The following is a 23,619-nucleotide window of genomic DNA, read 5'->3' on the forward strand; positions in this document are numbered from 1 at the left end:
TCACCTTCCAATTTGACATGATGGTCAAAGCACTCAAGATGCAGCTTACAGGAGGACTGTTGCTAGTTTGAGGCCAGTCTAGTAGTGAGTTCTAGGCTAACCTGCGGTAGAATGAGACCCTGTCTCAAAAAACAAAACGGGAGGCTGGGGAAATGTCTCAGCGGTTAAGATCACTTGTTCCCTCAGAGGACACAGATTCAGTTCTAGATACCCATATGGTGACTCACAAACATCTGAAACACCAGATTCCAGGTGTCAGGAGATCTGATGCCCTCTTCTGACCTCCATGGGTACCAGGCATGTACATGGTATATATACATACACATACGCAAAACACCCATACACATAAAATATATTTTAAAAAAATTGAAAGCCAAACCACCACTACCACCACCAACAAAAATCCAGGGATGAGGAGATGACCTCAGTAGGCAAAGTGTTTGCTGTGCAAGCAGGTGGGCCTGAGTTTGGATCCCCCAACACCTACAGAAAATCTGGGCACAAGGGTGCATGTGTCTGTAATCCTAGTCTTGGGTGAGATAGAGATGGGCAGATCCCAGGGGCTTTCTGGGCAGCCAAATGGTGGGTTCCAGGTTCAGTGGGATAGCCTGTCTCAAAAATAATGGAGAGTGATAAAGGAAGAATCTTGATGTTGACATCTGACCTCCACAGGTGTACACACAAGTGAGTATGTCTGCATAGACTTGTGGACACACATATGTACACCATATACACAGAACTATCTATCAATCAATAGGCTATACAAAAAGAATGTCCTTCTAGTTTATTACTCTTGGGGAAGAGAAAACCACAGGGACACAGTCATGGTCCTGGGGATGAGGAATTTACCAGCTGCAATGTTTGTGGGCTGCCCTCAGGGTCCCACTGGACCATATTCTTGGAATTCTAGATGCAGATTGGCCCTCTATATTTGGGGCTTCTAAATTCATCCACTGTAGACTAAGAATAGTTTGTTTTTTTTTTTTTTTTAAGTTTCATGTGAACTGGGCATGGTGGCTCACATGTATGATCCTAACATTTGGGATGTTAGGCAGGAAGATTGCTTGTAGTTCAAGGTCGTTCTGAGCTAAATAGTGAGTTTGAGACCAGCCTAAGGTATAACACGAGACCCTGTCTCAGCCCTACCCCCTAATTGCATCTGTACTGAACCAGTAGACTTTTATTCTTGTTTTCTTTAAATGATATAGTTTAAACATCATCTACATAGCATATACATTGTATTAGGTACCATAAAAAATATCTACCCCAGATCACGATTCCTGGGAGTGCCCTTTGTGGTCTCAGCCAAGAATCTGCCTTGAGCTTCAGCTAAAACTTCTTCTGGCTGCCCCTCACCACATCCAGAATAGCAATCACACAGTCACTACAAAAGTACAGACATAAAGGCCTGGAGGATGTCTCCGAGCTGCTTATTGCCAAGCATGTTGACCTGAATGTAATCCCATGGACTCATATAGTAGGAGAGAAGTAACTCACTCAAGTTGTATTAGACTTTCATACACAAAATAAAATCAAAAGTGTAATAAGAGATCTAAAGATGGTTTATAGTATATCTGGAGGATATTTGTGTATTACATTCAAATACTGTGCCTATTCTTGTGTGCCTGGCACCATACATGCTGTACAAGGGTTCTAACACTTAGCCTCACACAGGGGACTTGAGCACCTATGAGTTTTTAGTGTCTTGTGTTAGGAAGAGGTCCTGGAATTGAAACCACATGGAAATTATTTATGGGATAACTGTATATGTTCAATGTGCAGCCCAAAGGAACTTCCAGACTGCCTTATTCCATATTTCTTTTTCCTCCAATGACTGTACTTTCGATAGGAAGTGTTAGGTAGGACACCTCTTTCTTAGCTTGCTCTCTTGGATTTGCCTTGCTCTTCTAAAATGCTGATGCTGGGACTGGAGAGATGTCTCAGTGTTTAAGAGCACTGACCAATATTCTGGAGGATCCAGGTTCAATTCCCAGCACTCACGTGGTCACTAACAAGTGAACTTCAGTTCCAGGTGATTGGACACCCTATTCTCGCCTTCACAGGCATTGCATGTATGTGTTGCACTGACATACATGCAGGCAAAGCACCCATGCACATAACATCAACCAACCAACCAACCAATGAACGAATGAATAAATACTGAGGCTAGAGAGGAGACTACTCCACAAATCATCCACTCTTTTTTGCCAATCACTTTACTCCTTAGTGTTCTGAGAGTAGCAAAGCAATCTCCTGGCAAAACCTGGCTGGTCCTGATCGGGACTTAGCTGGCCAGACATCTGCTCAGCCCCATGACAGCAGACTCTGTTCTTGACAGTGTATATTTACCATGGCCAGCCCAGTAGTCATCCCTTCTTTCTCTCTGCCTGGAATACATTACCTTCTTGGCTTTCCCAACTTCTGCTCCTTTACTTTCACCAGCTCTGGGGATCCCTTACTCCTCCCTCGCCATTTGTACCCTCCAATAGTTCTACATTCAATATATCCAGCAGAACCACATTGCTTTGTTCTAACTGCCAACAAGAACAAAAATCCCTACCAGCATTTCCTAAGGCTGACTTTATGGCAGGCGTGATCTGATTTCTGCATGACCTCATTGAAAATTCACAACCACCTTCCTGGGACATTACTCTCCCCATTTACCAATGAGAAACTGTGGCTTGGGCAAAGGAACTCAGATGGTGAAGTGGGATCTGAACCCAGGTCTCTCTGATTCCAGAGCTGTGCTCTGAACTCTCACAGGCTTGCCTTTTCTTTACTGCCCAACTGAGTTCATTAAGAAGTCTTCCATTTCTTCTGGATTTTTCAGAACCCTAGCCTGGGTTCTGTTTGCAAGTGGCATGTGCCTGATGGATCTGTTTGTAGGTGCTTTGCTTGCACTATCCTCAGGTACTCTGGACATCACTCTGCCCCCTTCTAGCCTTGCTTGAGAGATGTAGGCAACAGGGCAACCATGTGCTAGGAACAGGAGGAAGATTAACCTTATGTCTCATACTCCAGCCAGGGCTTTCCCAGTGCTCAGCTCATTGCCACATCTCAGCTCAAATGCCTCTGAGACTGACGTTCCTTTTAATAGGACAGGGAGAAGGAATGTCTTCAATGTCCATTGTTGTACTTGTTCAGATAGCTGAGGGAAGATCGCCTTGCAAAACATCACTGAATTGCTGCTGAAACTGGACTTAGTCATCTGCCCCCTTGTGGATAGTGCTTTCCTGACACGTTGAGGGAAGGGAGAGGAAATATATTCAAGTTTTGAAATTGCCCAGCAAGTATCATTGCTAACAATCTTGAAAAATTTGGGGATTGGCCACTCTGACTTTACTGACGCCCCCGCCCACACACACACACACACACACACACACACACACACACACACACACACACACCAAGAATGTCCCGGGTTTCTGTCTGTCATAGGGATGTTGGAGCTGTGTGGGTGCCCAAAAAGATGGCTGCACTCCACCTTGGCACAAGGATAGAGAATTCAAAGCTGACCTCAGCAAGTCATAAGACCTAAAGGTCAAAGGTGTGGCTACAGTAGAATATTTGGCTGTCTTAGTCTAAATAACAACAGACCTGAATCGGAGGTGTGGCTACTCCTGACCCTCAAGAAGTTGAAGCTAAGGTGTGGTTACTGAACCCTTAGAAGAAGTGAGGAAGAAAAGTCTGTTTGTTCTGTATACATGATACTGTGTTCCCCCTTTTGGATGAGGTATGTAAGAGTGGTGAAAAATAAACTCGTGCCATTTCATTATTGACTGATCTGCCCTCCTGCCCCTTATTCTGTGTCTCTGTCTTTTCTTTATAATCTATAGCTAGACTTTCCCTCATCCACACTACTCTACTGAGATACGGACCTGGGGCTGCTCGGCTGGTTCCCATTGCAGCCCCCCTCAAAGACAGCTCCCGACAGAGCAGGCAGTCAACACTTGACTCTGACAGTAAATTACACTTAGCAGGTGTCGGCAGTGTTCTAGCTCCTTTTCTTAACTTTCAGTCATGTCCTTAAAAACAAAACACACAAACGTAAAACCCTGTTCTATTCATTCCATCTTTCCTGCCATTCCTTTCTTGCTAACTTCATGGCCACCATCCCCACCTGGGGCAAATCCCCTTACTGTTGCAACAGCCTCATCCCTGGTACTCCTTCCCCTCTACTTCAACCCATGTCTTATGATACACTCCCCTCGTGTTAGTCACCCAACCGTCTGCTTCGAATGCCAAGCTCTCACTGCCTACGGGGAGTTAGAGTTCAAGGTCACCACCCACCTGTCAGACAACAAAAGCCACCTAGCTGCCTGCGCTATACAAAGTATTCCACAAGATCTTGTTCTGGTCGAAAAGGTGTGATCGAACTGGCTGATTGCTTGGTAGGCTTTATGTTTGTTTGGTTTTGTTCTTTGCTTTGTTTTGCCAGCTTACACAGATTGAGTCATCTGGTGAAAAGGAATGTCCATTGAGAACATGCCCACCTTCACCAAATTGGCCAATTTTCTTGATTGATGTGGGAGGGCTCAGCCTGTTGTGGGAGGTCTGACCCTTGGGCAGGCAGTCCTGGACTGTGTAAAAAAGTAAGCTGAGAGAGCCATGGAAAGCAAGTCAGTAAGCTACACTCCTCCACAGTTTCTGCCTCCAGGTCTCTGCCCTACTTGACTTTCTGCCTACCTTGGGTTCCCTCAATGATGGACTGTGATAGGCATGTGTATAAACCAAATGAACCCTTTCTTTTACTCCAGGTGGCTTTTGATCATGATCCTTCCCCCCCCCCTTTTTTTGTGAGACGTGGTTTCTCTGTGTTGCTTTGTAGCCTGTCCTGGAACTAGCTCTGTCTAGTCTGGCCTCGAACTCACAGAGATCTACCTGCCTCTGCCTCCCAAGTACTGGGATTAAAGGCGTGTGACACCATCTTAATCATGGTCTTTTACACAGCAAATAGAAAGCCAACTAAAACCGCCATCCACTGTCTTCAAGATTTTCATGTTATGTTCATTCATCTTCAGGATAATTCTGATATGGATATTATTTTTGGAAAAGAAAATGAGGCTTAGAGATATTAAGCAGCTTGCTTAAAAGTATACAGGCAATAAATAACAACCATAAACAACAACCAGGTCTTAAACTTAGGACCCTTGGACTCCACACTCTGCCTTTACCACCACAGCCACATTCACTTACTCCATCAGATATTTTTTTTCTAGAACCTTCTCTGTGTGATGCCTACTATTCATTTTATAATGTTTTTATCAGCATATAAGAATTATATGTAATAATAGATTTCATTATGACATTTTCATATATCTGCATAATGTATTTCAATCATATTCACCCCCGTTACCCTCTTTTGTCCCCTCCCATTAATCATTTTACAAACTAGCCCCCCTTCTACTTTCATCTCTCTCTTTGGTGCTGGCTGCTGTTCTTTATGCTAAAGATGTAGGGACGAACAAACCATGCATGCCTCTGGCCTCTTCTTTTAGAACATCTAATCTCATGGGAGAGGGGCTATTTTTACTCGGAGCAGCTGTATTCTCCTAGTGACTGCTGGTCTGCATGTCCCAACTCTCAGAATTTGTAGGAAGCTTTGATTTCAATTAGCCAAAGTCATTCTTTACTCTCCTTCCCACCATCCTTTCCTCCCTCCCTTTGTCCTTGATTACAGAAACACATACGGAGAACCCACTATATGCCAGGGCCTTTTACAAATTAGAAGCTGTGTCTAGTGGCACTTTCAATTCCCAGCCCTTTGTGGCATCCTGCCTCTGCACCATCAGCCCTGCCATGCCTTTCGTTTCTCATTGTCTTCTTCAGGTTCCTCTGCCCAAATTCAAGCCAGTTTTCAAACCCAACTTAGATCTTGCCTCCAGTTCCCCTGGACCCCTGGCCACAATTTTCTTCCACTCACTGAATCTCATTGAATACTTATCTGGACAACGCAAGTGTCTGGATAATGCATTTAGCACACATTTGGTGTTCTCAATCCATAACACTCCAATCTATATATGGATCTTATCTCTTGACCCAAGAAACATTTTCCGAGTGTTTATTACGGATCTCAACAGCGGGGAAAGTGCAAACTTTTGTAGAGGCTCTCTCAGTTAATAAAGAGCCATCATAGCTGTTTTTATCATATGATTGTCACAGAAGCCACTTGCATTTCGTCTTTCAACTAGAAAATTGGAATTCAAATTACTTCCTGAATATATTCTCATCAGGAAAGTGAAAGAATGACAGACATAACTACTGTATTCTTTGATCGGTCCTGCTCCCGTTCCAGATTCTAAGATACAGAGGCGGAAAATGAGGCTCAGAGGCAAGACACGGTGTGCCCAAGGTCATACAACTTAGTGCGCATGAGGGATTTTTCAGACTCAGTCTCAAGTTGTTCTCATTTTCCCCCGGGGCTGAAATCCAGAGGAATAGAATTAATCAGGGGTTCTACATTAAAGCTGGGGCTCAGCAAAATTTGTTGTTGGTGGTGGTGTGGTTTATTTTGTTTTTTAAATTAATGAGCTCCCCTGCATATGATCAGGGAAGGCTCCAAGGGGCAATTGAGGCCATTCAGGCATCCTTGCAGGTGTCTCTTTTATCACCTCGAGGCACTATGTCATTGGGACACTGAAAGTCTCCTGTAGCAGCTTCTGTTTCAAGTTGAGGCGCGCCAAGCATTTGTTGGACACGTGCCATCGAAGGAAATACTAGGTATGCTATTGTTCAGGAGCTAATATTTGCCTAACACAACCCACACACTTAGCCGGCCAGCCTGCACATGCCCAACTTCTAAATTGTACAGTGCTGATGACATTTTTGAGGGTTCAAGAGAACAAGCGAATGGCTGGAGCGCTGTTGGGAAGTCTTCTTGGAGGAGGTGGGTCAGACCGCAATAGTTGGCAGGCGGCCTGTGCGGTGAACAGGCTGAGTGGCGGAAAAGCGCGCCCTCTGCAGGTAATTTTTGGAAGGGCGGCTAGAAATCCACCCGGAGGCGGCCAACCAGAGGCGGAAGTGACGGGTATTCTGCTGCTGCTGCTCCTACAGCTGCACCACGCTATGTTACCGCCCCCTTTCTTTGCTTTTCTCTTTTCCAGTGCGGCGCCATGAGGCTTCCAATCCCTGTTAGGCCAGAAGCACTTGCGATTTCCTCTCAGGGCGTTCCCAGCCTTCTCTCCTATTCGTCCTTGGTTCTAGGCGTGGCGAGCGGGGCGTTTCCCTCAACTGCTCGCCACTTTCCCAGCGGTGACCTTGTCTGCCACCACGCTGAAAAAGCCCTGAAAAATTTTCCCAGGGAAAGTCCCGGCATCTGAAGAGTCCAGATGGGCGGCTACTGAAGGAACACTTCGTCTTTTAGCATGCTTTTGGCAAAATACTAACTTGTTTAATCCTCATCACAATACTAGACAGGTGGCAATCGCCATTTTACAGCAGAACAAACGGAAGTACTGAGAGTTTAATGTCTTGCCCAGAGTCTCACATCTGGAAAGGGGCAGAACCACAAGCACCTCACCATAAGCAATCCTGATGTATGTTGGGTTAGTACACAGACTCTCGTTTGCTCTCACTTCTAAGTCATTTCCCAGACACCGCTACATCCCTCTTATGGTGGAAATCTGTGTGTTGATTAGATTTTGTTTGTTTTGTTACTTTGACACAAGCTAGGATCATTGGAGACGAGGGAACCTCAAATGAGAAACGGCCCTCATCAGATTGGCCTCGTATGCAACCATATAGCTTACATTTAAAATTCATGATTGATGTGGAAGGGCCTATCCCACCATGGATGGTTCCATCCCTGGGCAGTGGCCCTAGGGTGTATTTGAAAGCAAACAGAGCAAGCCAGGAGAGAAGCAAGCCAGTAAGCAGCGTTCCTCTATAGTCTCCTGCATCAGTTTTTGCCTTGAGTTCCTATCCTCAACTTCCTTTCACCATAGACTAAAAGTGTAAGCTGAAATAAACCCTTTCAGAAGGGTGTGTGTGTGGGGGGGGGGGGTGATACTTTATTGCTGCAGCAAACCTGACTAATAGTTTGCTTTCGGTTTTTCAGCTGCGGGTGTTATATATGTTACCAGCTACCTCAGTTTCCCCATCTGGGAAATGATGATCACAACACTGCATTGGAAGGCTGGGGCGGGGTTGTTAAATAGAAGCCACATGCAATTAGAGGAAGGTCTGCCCTACAGCAAAAGCTGAAGAAATGACAAGGTGCATCATTGTGAGAGGGGGTAGCATACAAGAAAGAGCAGACCCCACTGGCTTTTTAAGCAGGTCAGAGCCTCATATCCACTCTAGGTTTTCATCTGCTTTCTGTGGCTGGACTTAAGTGTAGGCACTTTAGGCTCAGGCCTAGGAACATGTCCTGTCTAATAAGCCCTAGTTAGTCACGTGGGTGTGCATTTGGTATAGCTCTAATGGCAGTGTCCCCAGGTGCTCCAATAATATGATTGCTCTTCTCCTCTTGGAGTGGCTTGAATCATCTTATGTGACAGCCAGTGTTCATTATTGTAGCCATCACAGGCAGATGCCCATCAAGTACTATATGGAGAGCTCTGTGTTAGAAGTTCATGAAGGAATGGCCATCACATGTTCAGAGGGTGGTAAAAGCATTTGAAGTGGAGTCATCTGTGGTTTATACAAGGTTTGGGAGGAGGTTGTTCCATGCCCCTGCCTCTCAGATTATCTGATTTACACAATGTAACAATGGGAGAGAAACCAGGCCATTCCCAAATTCCTATTGTATCCAGGTCTTCCCTCTAAGCACTCTGCTTAAAAATAATAGATACAAGTCAGAAAGGTCTGAGCATTTCATTGCAGCAGAACTGTTTCCAGGTATCAAGGGGCTGGATACTGCCAAAACTCATTTGTGCCAATTAATAACCAAGGAACAAACCCTGTAGCACGTCATTCATTCATTCATTCATTCATTCATTTATTCATTTCTTTCTCCAGGGATCATTTACCACACATCTACTTTGTGTGATAGGTTCTATGCACAATTTGAAGACTGTAGAGAGGAACAAGACAGAACATTTAATAGAGATATACAAGAGAAATATACCATACAGTGAAATAGTTACCACAACTAATTAGTTGAACAAATGTTTCTTAAATATCTACTACTTGCTAAGCACTGTACTTCCTAGGCACTGAGGATACAACCATGAATGAAACAGACAGAATCCCTAGCCTCATGGAAGTGACATAAATGGCAGTCTGGAAGAAAGATCAGTGGTTAGTGGCTGGCAGAATATAGGGAAACTGAAGAGGAGGTGTGGTTTGAGCTGGAACTTGAAGGCCAGTGCCCTTCCTGGTAAAGTGGCTGGGAAAGGTGTGCTAGGGAATTGACCTTGAAAGTAAACTTATAGAAATAAGAATGGAAAAATGGCAAGTGGTACCATGCGCATGTGCACAAGTCACAGAGCGGAAGGGGTCTGCTACAGTCTCTCCAGCGTAAGTACACTGGAGAGATGGCTGTGTGGATAAAGACACTTGCTCCCCCCCCCCAATGAACTGACTCTGGGGTGGTTGAAGAAGAAAACTGAGAGAACTGACTACCACTTTTCCTCCAGGTTCCACAGGTACACAGGGGCATACATGCATCCCACACACAGACATACATAAATGTTTAAAAAAGAAGAGCTACAGTCAGAGAAAACAGTCCAAAGCCAAAGCCTTAGCATCTTTTGAAGGCCACCCTGGCTAAAAGTGAAGGGCACCCAATGACATTTGCTCATGTTCTTGTACTTGTTAATTGGGACCTCACCCCAATAGGCTCAGTCATGTACTCCCCCCAACCCCCATCAAGAAGTGTTTCGAATTCTGGGCTAAGATCCTTCATTTAAAAAAGCAAGCTTAGGGCTCAGTGGGCTAACGTGCTCAGCTCATCAGCCAAGCCTGATGACCTGAGGTCCATCCTGGGGACTTGCCCACAAATAAATAAATAACTCTTTAAAGGAAAGCCTATTTTGGAAACGCTGAAAAATTTTGAATAAAATAAAACTTAAATCTAGAACATTAGGCTTGAGTATTTTGTGCAACGATGATTCCTACGTTGGCTAAAATAGAAAAACACCCACATACTAAGAATGGACTCTGAAAGCAATGCTTTTTATGATTAAAATTTCTATGTGGTATCTGTTAAAAGGATTTTATTAGTGGATGCTAAAACTATCTGGCTTTCATTGTCATTTTGTCAGGCTTTCATACATAGCCTAGGGTGGCCTTGAACTCAACATCCTTTTGACTCTGAGTCCAGGCATTACAGGCACACACCACCATGCCTTGCTGGCTTTCACATTTCCATACATTTGATGGCTCATCCCTGACAGATAACCTTGAAGTTCTCCTTGAACTCTTCTGATGAGTCAGTACAGAGCACATTCCTACACCTTGCTACGCCTTGGTTTTATCAGCTGTGAAATGGAGCAAATAATAGCACCTACATCTCAGGGCTGCTGAATTGAATTCATGTACAGTGTATGTAGTGAAACATCTGCCATGGGAGAGGTCAAAATAATGGGCCATGACCCTGAGTCTGTAGCTTGGGAGGGATCCCTAGTATGTAGTAGGAGCAATTCCATCACCAGAAGCACATTTTCTTCGATCTGTCTTTCTCTAGAAACCTCAAAAGGACTATAGCCCCATTTAAGAAATGGGCTGGATATGCTGGTACATGCTTGTATTCCCCTCAGCACTCAGAAGGTGAATCACAAAGATTGTCAATTCCAAATTAACCTGGGATACATAGCAAGACCCTGCCTCAACCAACCAAGTAATCAATCAATTGATCAACTAAAATAAAATTTGCTTTCCTGGAAAAAAGTTGCTTTCTTGGATGTAAACACACACACACACACACACACACACGTTCATACATGTGCACAAAGTTGGTTTCCAATTTTCTTGATGGAAAAACTGATGGAATGGGACATGACTCAAGACAGCCATGGAGCTGAAGTAGGATGATAATTTCTGTGGTTACTTGTCTAATTGGCAAGTAGGGTACTTTTGCCTTTAAGCCTGAGTGCTTTCTATCCTGACCTTTGTTTCTAGACTGAAGCTACTTACTACAGGGCTTTTAAAAACTATTTTGCAGTGCCGAGAATTGCATCCTGGCCTTGGGCTGGTAGGGCAAGCATTCTATCCACCGAGCTACATTCCCACCTCTTCCAGCTTTACAGCTGAGTTTTTACAATGAATGGACTCCTGAACCCTGAGCTTACTTGCAAAAGTGAAAGGAGACCATTGCCTTTAAATGTCCCAGGGGATTGTATCTTCACAGCAGTTTCTTTCCTTGGGGAGTGAAAGCACGGGATTGGGCAATCAGGTGAGGGCCTCATTCCTTGAAATACTTTGAGAGCAAAGGGAGCTCCAAGGGCCCCGGTGATTGCACAGGGTTGCCTGGCTAAGTAGCACACACTGCTTGGGAGGCCGGATATAGTTTTGGCCTTTGCTCCCTTTCATAATCAGTGTTGTAAAATGAAACCACATGTGCCTGTTGTTCAGTCCATTCCAGGAGTGTCCTTTTCTTCCTTTACAACCTTTGTGTGATTCACTTTCTATTCAACACATGTGGAATTTTCCTGAGCCTGCTCTTTAAAAAGGAGCAAATTAGGCTGGGAATATAGCTTAGAATTCTTACCCGCCGTGCACAAAAACCCTAAATTCCTCTCCAGTACTTCCAGAAAAGAAAAAAAATGGACAGATCAAGGAGACATTACTTACACTAGCTTCCCATCAGTGATAGGAAAATAAAATATCTTGATAAAGCAATTAACACTTACAAAATTGTATGGAGGCTTAGAAGTACAACCTAGTTATGTAGCATTTGCCTAGCAGAAATAAGACTTTGGTTCTGATCCCCAGCGTAAATAAATAAGTACAAAGACAAGTGGACAACAACCACAAAAACAAAACAAGGTGTTCAAAAATATTCTCTAAAAAGTCTAAGGACTTTCCACATGTTAATCCCTTTAATTGCTGCATATTCCCCTCGCCCCCAGGTAGGCTCTATCATTATTCTTGTGCTCCAGATGGAAAAACGGAGGCAAAAAAGCAGCTAGGTAAAGGTTGACTATCAAGTGAAACACTGTAGCATTTGAAAAGCCCAAAACCTTGTGAACTGTCCTGAGCCGGAAGCCTAGGAGAGGTGTGTTAGGCTGTCGGGGAGATCAAGCAATAAGGAAATCCCAAGCTTAGATCTGCCACTGCCTGGGAATACTGCTTTGGCTCTAAACCCTTTCCTCTCCTCCAACTCCATAGCAGGAATGGATCCAGGTCTTACAGAAATATCATCTTCAGGGATTTAAGAGCCTCTTAAAAAAAAAAAACAACCTTATGAAAATTTTACCAAACTATCTCAACAAATAAATGCATTGCAGGTCATGGGGGAAACCACAAATTAATAGGCTCCTTTAATTCAATTCAGTTTTGTCTCCGAAACGGGTCCAGTAAAAGCAACCGCCCAATCTGTCACTTGAACAGTGTTTATATCTGTTGCTGGGATACCGAAGGCTCTTTTGAGCCTTAGCTAAGAGGGGCACCATGCCTCTGACCTTGTTCACCTGCACACACACAGCAAATAATGGCTAAAATGATAGGAAAGTGCCTCCAAACATTTGGAGTGTAGCACAAGGCATTCCCAAATTGCAGCATCCAGTATTTGTTGTTAAAATAAATTTCAACCTGCATACAGAAGTGCGCATTTCACATAATACGACAAGGCTTTGAAAAGACAGATGTTAATTATTGGGAGGTAAATCGGATCACCTCTGACCTACAACCCTGAGCTGTAATTTTGTGGCTCTGCTTCTTGGTCCCGAAATTGATGTAAATCTTTACATTTGTAATTTTACGCACCCACCCACACAGTCTGTAAATGACTGCTGTGAGTCAAAAATGATGCCGTTCCAATTGTGTTAGGTATTTGCAACTGTGCTCTGCTCTGGGAGGATTAAATCACCCAATTCAATTCCTTTAATTGCTTCCATGTAAAAACGATGGAGCTGGAGGATGTCTAAATTGGAAGGAACTTTAGAGCTTGTCTTTTCCCCAGACTCTTTCTTTCGTGGATGACAAACTAAGGCTCTGATGTTAGAAATGGTTTGGTGTTGCCCCTGGTTGTTCAGTGATCATGGCTAAAACCCCAAAAGAAAGTACTATTTGGGGGTGTTAATAAAGGACTCCACTCAGCAAATGGTGCTCAGAGTCTAGAAGCTACCTCTTCCCTGCCCTCTTGCCTCCAACAACATCTGTGAGCCTTGGCTCTGGTTGAATGACACTCTTAAAAAACAAACAAACAAAACATGACAGTTTAAAATCCAACTTGTGAGAATATGGTTCTGATAAAATTAGCTACTGTTGTAACATTAAGCATGAATTTGATGAGAATGAATAGATAGACTAGAAACTGCCAATAATGGTGACTTTCGAGGTGATGCTAGGCATGGAAGAGGCAGATGGATGGAGAGCTCTTTACTTTGCATTTTATACCTTGTCTTTACAATTTGGCTATGATTACAACCTGCAGACATTAACTATATTGAAAAACTAAAAGGCAACTTACAAACACCATACCCACAAATATAAAGGAGAAATAGAATGCACCCTAGTAACACTGATGCCTGAAAAGCCATTGCATGGTCCAAAAATACTTTGAAAATATTTTTTTCTCCCAAAGTATTTGTAACAGCTGAGACTGAATGGACTTCCCCCAGGGGTCTGGGGGAAGTGACAGAAATGGTCCTTGTTTACAAGAACTCACTTTACACTTTAGGTTTTAAAAATACTTTCTAATTAATAAGCCTTTAGTCTAGCACATCTGCATCTCTTTTAATAAAAAAATAATGGCTTAAATGACTTACCCTCCAGGAAAGCTGTCCCTCTGGGAAGCCACCCCTTGTCTTTCCCCGGCGGTCTGGAGCACCCGCACCACACGGCTTCCAGAGGCAGAGTGGAGAGGCCCTCTAGAATAGGAAGCGCGCTGTGCAGGAGCTGACCTGTATTCTGGCTCTCTCACCTGGAATCAGGCTCCACAGATCCTGTTATGCACTGAATAGTAACAAAACAACAGCATAAATTAGGGTGTTGCTAAGATTGTGTACCATCAACGTTTGCATGAGCATAATGGATGTAATGAATTCTATAGCACTATCCTGCACAGCTTGGAGAGATTAAAATCACTTTGTCTTTAAATTAAATTTCAAAAAACATTGAACAACAAGAATAGCAAGAACAACAACAGAACCCACCTCATCTGTGTCAGGCACCCAATGGCAGGAGGTACCACTTCTTGCTTTCTGATATTAATGCCCAGTCCTACGTTTATTTAATAGCTGGCAGCTCAGTGAGCACACATCTATTGTAATAACCATAAAGGGGGCTTGGGTCCTCTTGTATTGTGTTTGCAACCCTAAGTGGAGAGCCTCTTATTCCCTTTCAGGAACAAAATCTATAACTGAAAGGCCTGGGCTGAAGTTTATTTTATATCAATGCTTCACAATGTGGTATGTCTAATTTTTTTAAAAGGTGGGTTTGAATTTATTCATACTTTGTTCAATAGAAATGGATACCGAATTGCAAAATAAAACCTCACATTGGGGTGTTGATTAGACGCCATGTGTCATACCTACTACTCAACATGGTTCTTCATCCTCCAAGAAATATGGCTTGCATCACTATCTTGTCATTTTACCAGTGAGGCAGCTGAGGCTCCCAGAGATTAACTGAGTTGCCTGAGGTCATACAGTATGAAAATCCAGTTACTTCTTCTGATCATAGAACTCTGGTAGCTCAACTACCTCCTGATGATCACCGGTACCATTTAGAGTGCTTATTACTTATTTTCTGGGGCATCTGGTTCCCATAGACAATTTAGCCTTTGTCCCTACCCAGAGACAGGTGTCATTATCCTCATCATATGCATAAGAAAACAGATGCTTGGAGAAATGAAGTGACTTGCCAAACTTAGGCTACAGATTTTTAGCTCAGATCTCTGTGATACCAGAATGGTATTGCTTTTTAAAATACTTCCCCCAAGAAACATCTCGGATGATGCTTTTCATCTTCAGTGCCTGAACAAAGAACCACCATCAGAGATGAATGAATTGAGGCAAAGCAACACCAAGTGCCAGCTTCACACAGAAGAGAATGCTATTGCCTCCTTGTCAGCAATACAGAGCTCCTAACTAAGGTATCCTGTGACCCAGGTGCTTGGCCAGTAGGTGCACAGCAAAAGACCCAGCATCTCCCAGGTGTTAATAGGTCCCATTATTTGTGAACAGCCTGAACACATACCAGTGAATAGGATGTGTTTCTGAGCTTCATCTGTGCATGTCATTGCCCTTCTTACTTCCTATACATGCCGAGACTTGACAGGATGGGATACTTTATTCTTCGTGTTAATCTCATAGTACTGGCAAAATCCACTAGATTTCTGAGCCCTAATGAACTTTATGAAACTGCACATGGTTCCCTGTGGAACCCAAGTAAGAGCTTATTCAATAGAAACATGAACACCACCCCCAGGTCTGTGACCATGTCAGGTAAGATGCAGGTGCTGTTTGTCCTTTGTAAAAGGAGTTTGGAGGTTGTGGCTGTCATCCAGCCCACTCCATAATCTTGAACAGCACTGAAATCTCAGCACTTCAGAGGAACAGCACCAGCCCTAATCCTGCTTTGAATGAGATTAAAAACCAGTTGGAGCCAGGTGAAGATGAAAGGCAATTGGACAAAAACTGTGACTCTGGTAAATGTATACTTCAAGTAATCACTTAAATGAGTTAATATTCATTTGAAATTGAATAACTTAGCTTATGTTGCTTGTAGAAAAAGCATGTATATGATACTTTTTTGGGAGAGAGCTCATACTTTGACAGGCCAGACCAAAAATTCACACATTAGCCAAGTTATTCCTTGTAAAGTTGATGGTTGACAATTGGTTTTAAAAGTTCTTCATCTCATCTGGGTGGTGAAGTGGAACTTAAACCTTCACACTCAGGAGGCAGAGGAAAGCAAGTCTCAGAGTTCAAGGACAGCCAGGGCTACACAGAGAAACCCGTCTCAAAAAGCCTCTATTCAAATGTAGTGCTTACCCACACAGAAAGCAGACTTTTATAAGGAAAGAAACAAACTGTCTTTAGATATTTTTATTTCTTCAATTTTTATTATCAGGAGTGACTGAAATAAAAAATATAATTGAGTCCCATCATTATTGTCATTATGGAAATGGCTTTAAGAGAAAACTGGTCAGATGAATATTATTGCTTCCCACTTTTCAACTGGTAAATAGTTGCCATTGATAAAACAGACAAGCCCAGAGAATCTGTCCAGAATGTTCAAGATATGGTATATTATACAACATGCCTGCTCTTGGGGAGACACCTAAGACATAATTATGTGTACTTCTTGATCTCATCGTACAGAACAAGCACAAAAGCACCACCCATGCCCCTGAGAACATTGGACCATGCACCCTTGAAAAAAGCCTTGCTTCCTTCATCACGAGCAATCTTCCTCCAGCAGTCAATTGTGCCTGTATACATGATGTCAGCTGCAAAGGATAAAGACATGGAGTTGATCACTAAAGGCCAATGAACGCCCACATATTCAAAACACTAAAGAAAACAGCCCCACCTTTAAAAAGTAATTTCAGGTTTTTTTTTTTTGGGGGGGTCGATGCTGAGGATGGAACACTGGGCCTTGTGAATGCTAGGAAACTTTTACTGAGCTATTCCAAGCACTTAGTCAGTTTTTAAGTCCAGTATTTACACATTAGTATAGGCAATAGGGAAGTATTAGTATTGTGATTGGGAGAACAGGGATGACCTCTTAATATAAGTACTCCAAGTCATAGGCATCTAGAGGGCTGCTTGTCCCCATGGATGATGTCACCTTTATCCCTTCACGGTCTACAGTGTTTTATGCCACTGGAGACTGAATCCAGGGACTTGAGTATGATGGGCCACTTTTTTTTAAAGGTAGTCATTAGTAGTCTGTGGCCACAATTTGTCCCATGCCCATGACTTTTATCTTATGTGCAAGAAGAACGTACTTCCTTTGCGTCCAGACTGCATCATCATACGACGACGAACCGTGTCAAAGGGATAGGAAGTCAGGCCAGCAACAGCAGTGACAGACTGTGCAATCATCCAGCTGATGAAGATGTGAGTATTCTTGGGATCTGGAAGCATTCCTGAAAGATATATATATATATATATTTAGTCAAAATGCAGTTTTGCCAATCTATTTTCTATATCCAAGCATCATTTTATCTACCACGTTTTATATTGGAAGAATTTGCTTTCCTTCGGCAATTAAAAACAAAAGTTGGCCTTTTGCAATGTTAGGTAGGTGCAATGATCTTTCAAATCATCTCTTAATGGCTTTATGCCAGGTGGTGGTGGTGCACCTTTAATCCCAGCACTCAGGAGGCAGAGGCAGGGGGATTTCTGTGATTTGAGGCCAGCCTGGTCTACAAATGCTGGTTCCAGGATAGCCAGGGCCAAAGAGAAACCCTGTCTCAAAAAACTAAAATCTAAACCAAAGCCAACTAACCAAACAAAAAGACACCCCCCCCCCCCCCCAAAAAAAAAAAAAAAGAAAGCAGCTTCATACAAGCCTGCAATCTCAGGTACTTGGGAACCTGAGGCAGAAAGACCTTGAACCTAAAAGGTCAGCCTGGGCTACCTAGGGACCTTATCTAAGAAAGCACGGGATGGGTGTGGCAGTAGCACACACCTTTAATCCTAACACCCAGGAGGCAGAGGTAGGTGGATGGCTGGGAGCTGGAAACCAGCCTGGCCTACAGAGTGTGATGGTCTCAAAGGAGACAGAAACAGGGAGAGAAACCAGGGCTTGGGGATACAGCTCAGTACTGGATTAGTATATGCAAGGCTGTTAGGTTGAGTTCCCAGCACTGCAAACACCCAAAGCTCCCACAACTTCTAAGCATATAGCATACTTACCCTTTGCAGTGTCATAGATACCAAAGTAGGCAGCTCGGTAGATGATAATGCCCTGTACTGACACATTAAAGCCTTGGTACAGGCCCCTAATCCCATCAGATTTGTAGATCTTAACCAGGCAGTCACCAAGGCCTTTGAATTCCCTTTCAGCTCCAGCTTTGCCCACATCAGCTGCTAGACGGGTACGGGCAAAATCAAGAGGATACACAAAGCACAAGGATGTGGCCCCAGCGGCACCACCTGATGCCAGGTTCCCTGCAAAGTAGCGCCAAAACTGGGTCCTCTTGTCCACACCACCCAAAAAGATCTGCTTGTATTTATCTTTGAAGGCAAAGTTGAGAGCCTGGGTGGGGAAGTATCTGATGACATTGGCCAGGTTACCACGCCAGAAGGACAGGACTCCCTGTTCCTTGGGGATACGAACCACACAGTCTATAATGCCCTTGTATTGCTTATCTGCCGTGATTTGCTTGCTGGCATGCTGCACCTGGTGGACAGGAAGAAGGCAATAGGGACAGTTATAACCACACAGAAGGGAAACGGGACGAACACGCACATAAAATCTTTAAGGTTGGTTCCCCTTTCTCCAAATCTAGCTGGACACTCCTAACTGCTCACACTATCACAGCGGTTAAGAATTGATCTGCACCACCAGAAGTGGTAAGCCTCCACCTCTGTGAATGGGGCACCCCCAAGTGGACCTATGACCTTTAGACCTGGAAGAAAGGTCATTCCCTCCACGTCAGGTTCCGCGGCATCAGGGTGGGACCCGCATAGGACTGGGTCACCTTGGTGACAGCGATCAACTCCTCAGGTCTCCTGAGCCTCTTCCTTTCCGCCCCACCCCCACTTTTGTTCTGGGAGGGGGAAGGGTGACGGAAGGCTCGCTCTCGAGTGCCCTCTAGAGGCACAGCGCAGCAAGTGCGCCGCAGGAAGGCCGGCGAGGGGCTGCGCGGGGGCGGACGTAAGAGGCACATGCTCTTCCCGGCGTCCACTTCCGGCCTGCCGGCCGGCGAGGCTAAACCGCGTTGTTCGCAGGCGGCGCGGCGGCGGAACCGGCCCGCGTGGCCTGCCCAAAGCTGTAATCTCCTTGCCGTGACCTTGAGGTTCTCGGTAAGGCCAGGTGTTATTCTCCAGCGCCTGCTTTCGGGCCTATTGTCCCTAACCCTAAAGCCGGGGCAGACGGTGACTCTCAGGCTGCCCTCTCCTAGTTCTGTGCTGGGGATGGCCCCAAGCGCCTCAGCTCCCAATCGCCCCGACCACTTGCGACACTCAAACTCCAGGTCCTTAAAGGCGCCTTCCTCCACTTGGCCTTTTGGTCTGACTCTGTGGCCAGGCCCGACCTTCACCTTACCCCAAGTCTAAAGATCGAGCCCCACTCTCCCGCTAGGGTACCCCCCTTTCTGTGCGGACCCCCCACTTCCTGCCTGGGCCCCCCCCCCGATCCCAGGACGTACCTGCAGCAGCAGCTTGACCCGCTCGATGGGCGCTACCGCCGTTTTGGAGATGGCCGCAGCCACTCCACCTGCCAAGAAGTCCTTGGCGAAGGACACGGCGGCATCTGTCATGTTGAAAGAAAAAGAAAAGGCAGACGAGCGCGGGACAGGACTGGGTTGACAACCGGTTTTGACTCCCGGACTCTGGGGCGGAGCAAAGCAAATGGCCGATTTATATAGTGGCAGCCAGGCGCTGAGCTGCCAGCGTAAGGGGCGGGCCGAGACAGGCGCCCAGCACAGGCGCGCAGAATGGCTGAGCCTCTGAGTGGCTCGAGACCTGCGGGAGGAGCCCGGGAGGTTGTCCTTCCAGCCTAGCCTGCCCTTGGCACCTGATCAGGCCCGACTAAGGGGCGGCCGCATGTTGTGCCGACAGCGTGGGCCCTGGACCCTGAGAAGGGTCTGGGAATGGTGAGGAAGGGGGAAAATAAGTGTGCCCAAAGGAAAACAAAACTAAAACCCAGGGCCAGGCCTAGGGTGAAGACGCTCTAGACAGACAAAACCTCCCCCAAACCTCAGGGATTGAGATAAATAGCGAATGGAATATTAAAAAAAAAAACTTAATTCAGACACACTAAGGACTGCAGGTCACGCCCCCATTTTTGTAAAGAAAATTATTTGGAGAGCCAGGACTGGAATTACAGTGAGGTACACGAATCAAGGTCATGCTAATACATGCTGGGAACCTATCTTTGTAAAGTTCTGAACACCCATAATTCAAGGAGTCTTTCATTGTTTTTTATTATTTTAAAAACATTGCACTGAGATTCACTTATCTGGGTTGCAGAATTGTTCTGTGTCGAGTTTTGTGAACTTCACCCTGGACCTGGCACTACTCTGAAGCTTTGTCCACGAAGCCACAGAAAACTGAGTTACCAGCTGGGTACCACCCTGCCTACATGTTCCAGGCTCATTTGCAAATAGTGTAACAAAGATCTTTCAGGGAATTGGCCTCTGTTAGTCCAAAGGACTGGACTCCAGGTGAGGAAGTCCTTTGAACCGGAAGCCAAGTAAAGAGTATCCAGAAGGGTAAGAGGCTTAAAAGGTTAAGAATGTAGTTGACATTTGATTCTGGACTCCAGGTAAAGTGCTCTTGGACTAAATAGAGTGCTGAACCCCATCTGCACTGCCAATGGACCTGTGTTCCCTGAGCCCCTTAATCCCTGAACTGAGTAAATATTTGCCACAAATGACCATAAGATCAGAAGCACTCTCTCAGGTTCAGAACGGCAGCAGATAATGTGACCACAAGCCCAATTCTAAATAGTTACTATTTATAGAAATAGAGGTGACAGTTGAAAACTTCACTGCAACTGAACCTTAGGTGCCCAACCTTCAGAATTCCCAAAGGCTCAACACCTCAGGCCTGTCTACACTTAAGTCATAGTGGGCATTTTAGTTAGGATTTTTATTTCTGGGGTAAAACACCGTGGCCAAAAGCAACTGAGGGGGAAGGTTTATTTTATCTTACAACTTGGAATCCATCATCCAAGAGAGTCAGGACAGGAACTCAAACAGGGCAGGAACCTGGAGGCAGGAAATGATACAAAAGCCTTGGAGGAGTGTGGCTTACTGGCTTGCTCATCCTTGGCTTGCTCAGCCTGTTTTCTTATAGAACCCAGGACCACCAGCCTAGTGGTGGCCCCACCCACCCACAATGAGCTGGGTTCTCCCCTCATCAATTGTCAAACAAGAAAGTGTACCATAGGCTTATCTTCAATCCAGTCTTGTGTGGGCATTTTCTCAACAGATATTTCCTCTTCTCAAATGAATCCAGCTTGTGACAAATTGACATAAAACTAGCCAGCATAATGGGCATATCACACTTATTTTCTTGCCTTCTCCCACCTTGTCTAGTACCGCTTCCTCCAGAGATTTTAGGCCTTTCTATGAATACAGTTTCTTAACTGTTAGCTCCAAAAAAGCTCAGTAATGCAAAATGATGGGCACAAACTGTAGTTATTTGAAGGAGCATTGTGGTTTTTTTTCTTAAAAGTTTCAGTGGTCTGTCTTATTTGAACTAGTATATCTACCCTATGCATGTGAGACATTTGCTCTACTTCTAACTTACAAAGCCAGCCCTCATATTTTTGTTTGTAAATTATTAATAGAATACAAAATGATTTCATGATCATGTCTTTACACATGCCTATCATATAGCTGGTCATATTTACCCACCATTACTCTTTTGCCCTCACATACCTTCACTGCTTCCTACCATCTTCCTTTATACACTTGTGCCATACATGCACACACACACATACACACAGATTCTACATATGAGAGTAAACTCTAATATTTGTATTTCTGAGTCTACCTTGTCTTACTTAACAAGATGACCTCAGAGTCCATCTATTTTTTTTTTTTTTTTTTTTTTTTTTTTGCAAATAATGTAATTTGGCATGCTAACACTCCATTGTCAGATATATAGTTGGCAGAAACTTTTGCTCCCATTCTGTAGGCTGGCTCTTCACTCTGTAAATTTGTTTCCTTTGCTGTAAAGAAGCTTTTTAAAAAAAATAATTTATTTAACTTTGTGTTGATGGAAAGGTATCAGATCCCTTGGAACTGGACAGTTGTGAGCTGCCATGTGGGTGCTGGGAATTGAACTCAGGTCCTCTGGGTGAGCAGCAAGTGCTCTGAACCACTGAGCCATCTCTCCAGCCCCTGTAAAGAAGCTTTTTAACCTTACCCAAACTCATTTGTGAATTCCTGATTCTATGTTCTTAGCTATTGGGGTCTTTTTCAGAAAGTTCTTGTCTGTGCCTATATCTTGAGGTGTTTTCCTCTAGCACTTTTAGAATTTCAGTATGATGCAATATCTTTGACTCATCTTTGTCTTTGTACAAGTGAGAAAGGTGAACCTAATTCCACTCTTCTACATGTGGACATCCAGTTTTCTCACACCGTTTGTGGAAGAAACCAATCTCAAGGTTTGTTTTGGTTCCTGCATTTTTTTTTTATGCATTACTTGGCTGTAACCATGAGGCTTTATTTTTGAGTCTTTTAATCTATTCCATTGGTATATGTGCCTGTTTTTGTACCAGTACCATGGTTGTTTTAAAAGTTACTGTGGCTCTGTAGTATAGCTTAAAATCTGCTATTGTGACCCCTCCAGAATTTATATATATATATATATATATATATATATATATATATATATATATTTTTTTTTTTTTTTTCTCAGGATTGTTTTGGGCATTTGGAATCTCTTGGGCACCCTTACAAATTTTAGGATTCTTGGAAGAAATGTCACTTGAATTATCATAGGGCTTACTTTGAATCTCCAGGTTAGCTTTGTGATATAGTTATCTTTACAGTGTTATTCCTGGTGATCTGTAGCATGCCAGAGCTTTCTGTCTCTTAAAGGCTTTAAAAATATGCCTTTAGCATTTTAAATTTTGGTTATAGTTTTCCCCTCCTTAGTATAACTGGAAAGATACACATTTTTCCTAGGTATTTTATTTATTTTTACACAAACTTACATATGCATTTGGAGGCCAGAGGCAGATACTGTGTCTTTTCCTTGGTTGATTTCCACCTTTTTTGGAGACAGTGTTTCATTATGTAACTCTGGCTGTCCTGGAACTCCCTCTGTAGATCAGGCTGGCCTTGAACTCACAGAGACTTCCCTGTCTCTGCCTCCTGAGTGCTGAAATTTAAGGTGTGCACCACCCCCACCTGGCTGATTTCCACCTCTTATATTAGGGCAGGGTCTCACATGAACCAAGAACACTGATTTGGTTCATCTACCTAGGAGATCTCCTGTCTATGTTTCCCGAATGCTACCTTTCTGTGGGTCTTAGCAATCCTGACTGTAGTCCTTATGCTTGTTGGAAAGCATTTTACCCCCTGAGCCCTAGCCTTATATTTTTGAGGCTATTGGAATCCCTGGCCCCTGAGTTCTTAGGAAGTTTGTCATTGCTGTATAGAAAAGCTTTCCCCCCTCTCCCTCTCCCTCTTCCCCTCCCTCCCCCTCCCCCCTCATGTGTGTAGTGTTATTGCTATAGCTTCTTGGCCTTTTGGCTGAGATTAAGTGTAAGTTTATTGCTCACTTTTAAATTGGGTTATTATTATTGTTTCTGTTGAGATTAGGAGTTCTTGTATTGTGTATGTCAACCCACTCTCGCTCTCAAATGTATTATTTTTGCAAA

The 23,619-nt window shown here is 44.0% G+C and overlaps 1 protein-coding gene and 1 long non-coding RNA gene across 2 annotated transcripts in view; both read right to left on the reverse strand.

Moving 5' to 3' along the window:
* The window catches only part of LOC127217429 (uncharacterized), a 66,593-nt gene extending 52,137 nt beyond the window's left edge, over positions 1–14,456 (reverse strand). Inside the window, exon 1 of the long non-coding RNA XR_007834096.1 lies at positions 13,872–14,456. This is a non-coding gene — a long non-coding RNA (uncharacterized LOC127217429). The remainder of the gene's footprint in view (positions 1–13,871) is intronic.
* A 1,687-nt stretch (positions 14,457–16,143) lies between these two features.
* Slc25a5 (solute carrier family 25 member 5) lies at positions 16,144–19,657 on the reverse strand. Its single transcript, XM_051178414.1, has 4 exons — positions 19,430–19,657; positions 17,973–18,459; positions 17,060–17,200; positions 16,144–16,558 (listed from the first exon to the last, which is right to left on the reverse strand). Exons 1-4 carry the CDS (start codon positions 19,538–19,540, stop codon positions 16,401–16,403), a joined length of 897 nt encoding a protein of 298 aa, XP_051034371.1. The 5' UTR covers positions 19,541–19,657; the 3' UTR covers positions 16,144–16,400.
* Positions 19,658–23,619: the final 3,962 nt, after the last annotated feature.

Source organism: Phodopus roborovskii, unplaced genomic scaffold, assembly GCF_943737965.1.
Source record: "Phodopus roborovskii unplaced genomic scaffold, PHOROB, whole genome shotgun sequence".
Classification (NCBI taxonomy): Eukaryota; Metazoa; Chordata; class Mammalia; order Rodentia; family Cricetidae; genus Phodopus; species Phodopus roborovskii.

Excerpts from the sequence above, each read along its gene's own strand:
- Slc25a5 (XM_051178414.1), bottom strand. The coding sequence starts at position 19,540 with ATGACAGATGCCGCCGTGTCCTTCGCCAAGGACTTCTTGGCAGGTGGA. Across the intron at positions 17,201-17,972 it reads TATCTATGACACTGCAAAGG|GAATGCTTCCAGATCCCAAG; the intron begins GTAAGTATGCTA and ends TATATCTTTCAG. Across the intron at positions 16,559-17,059 it reads GCAGTCTGGACGCAAAGGAA|CTGACATCATGTATACAGGC; the intron begins GTACGTTCTTCT and ends TATCCTTTGCAG.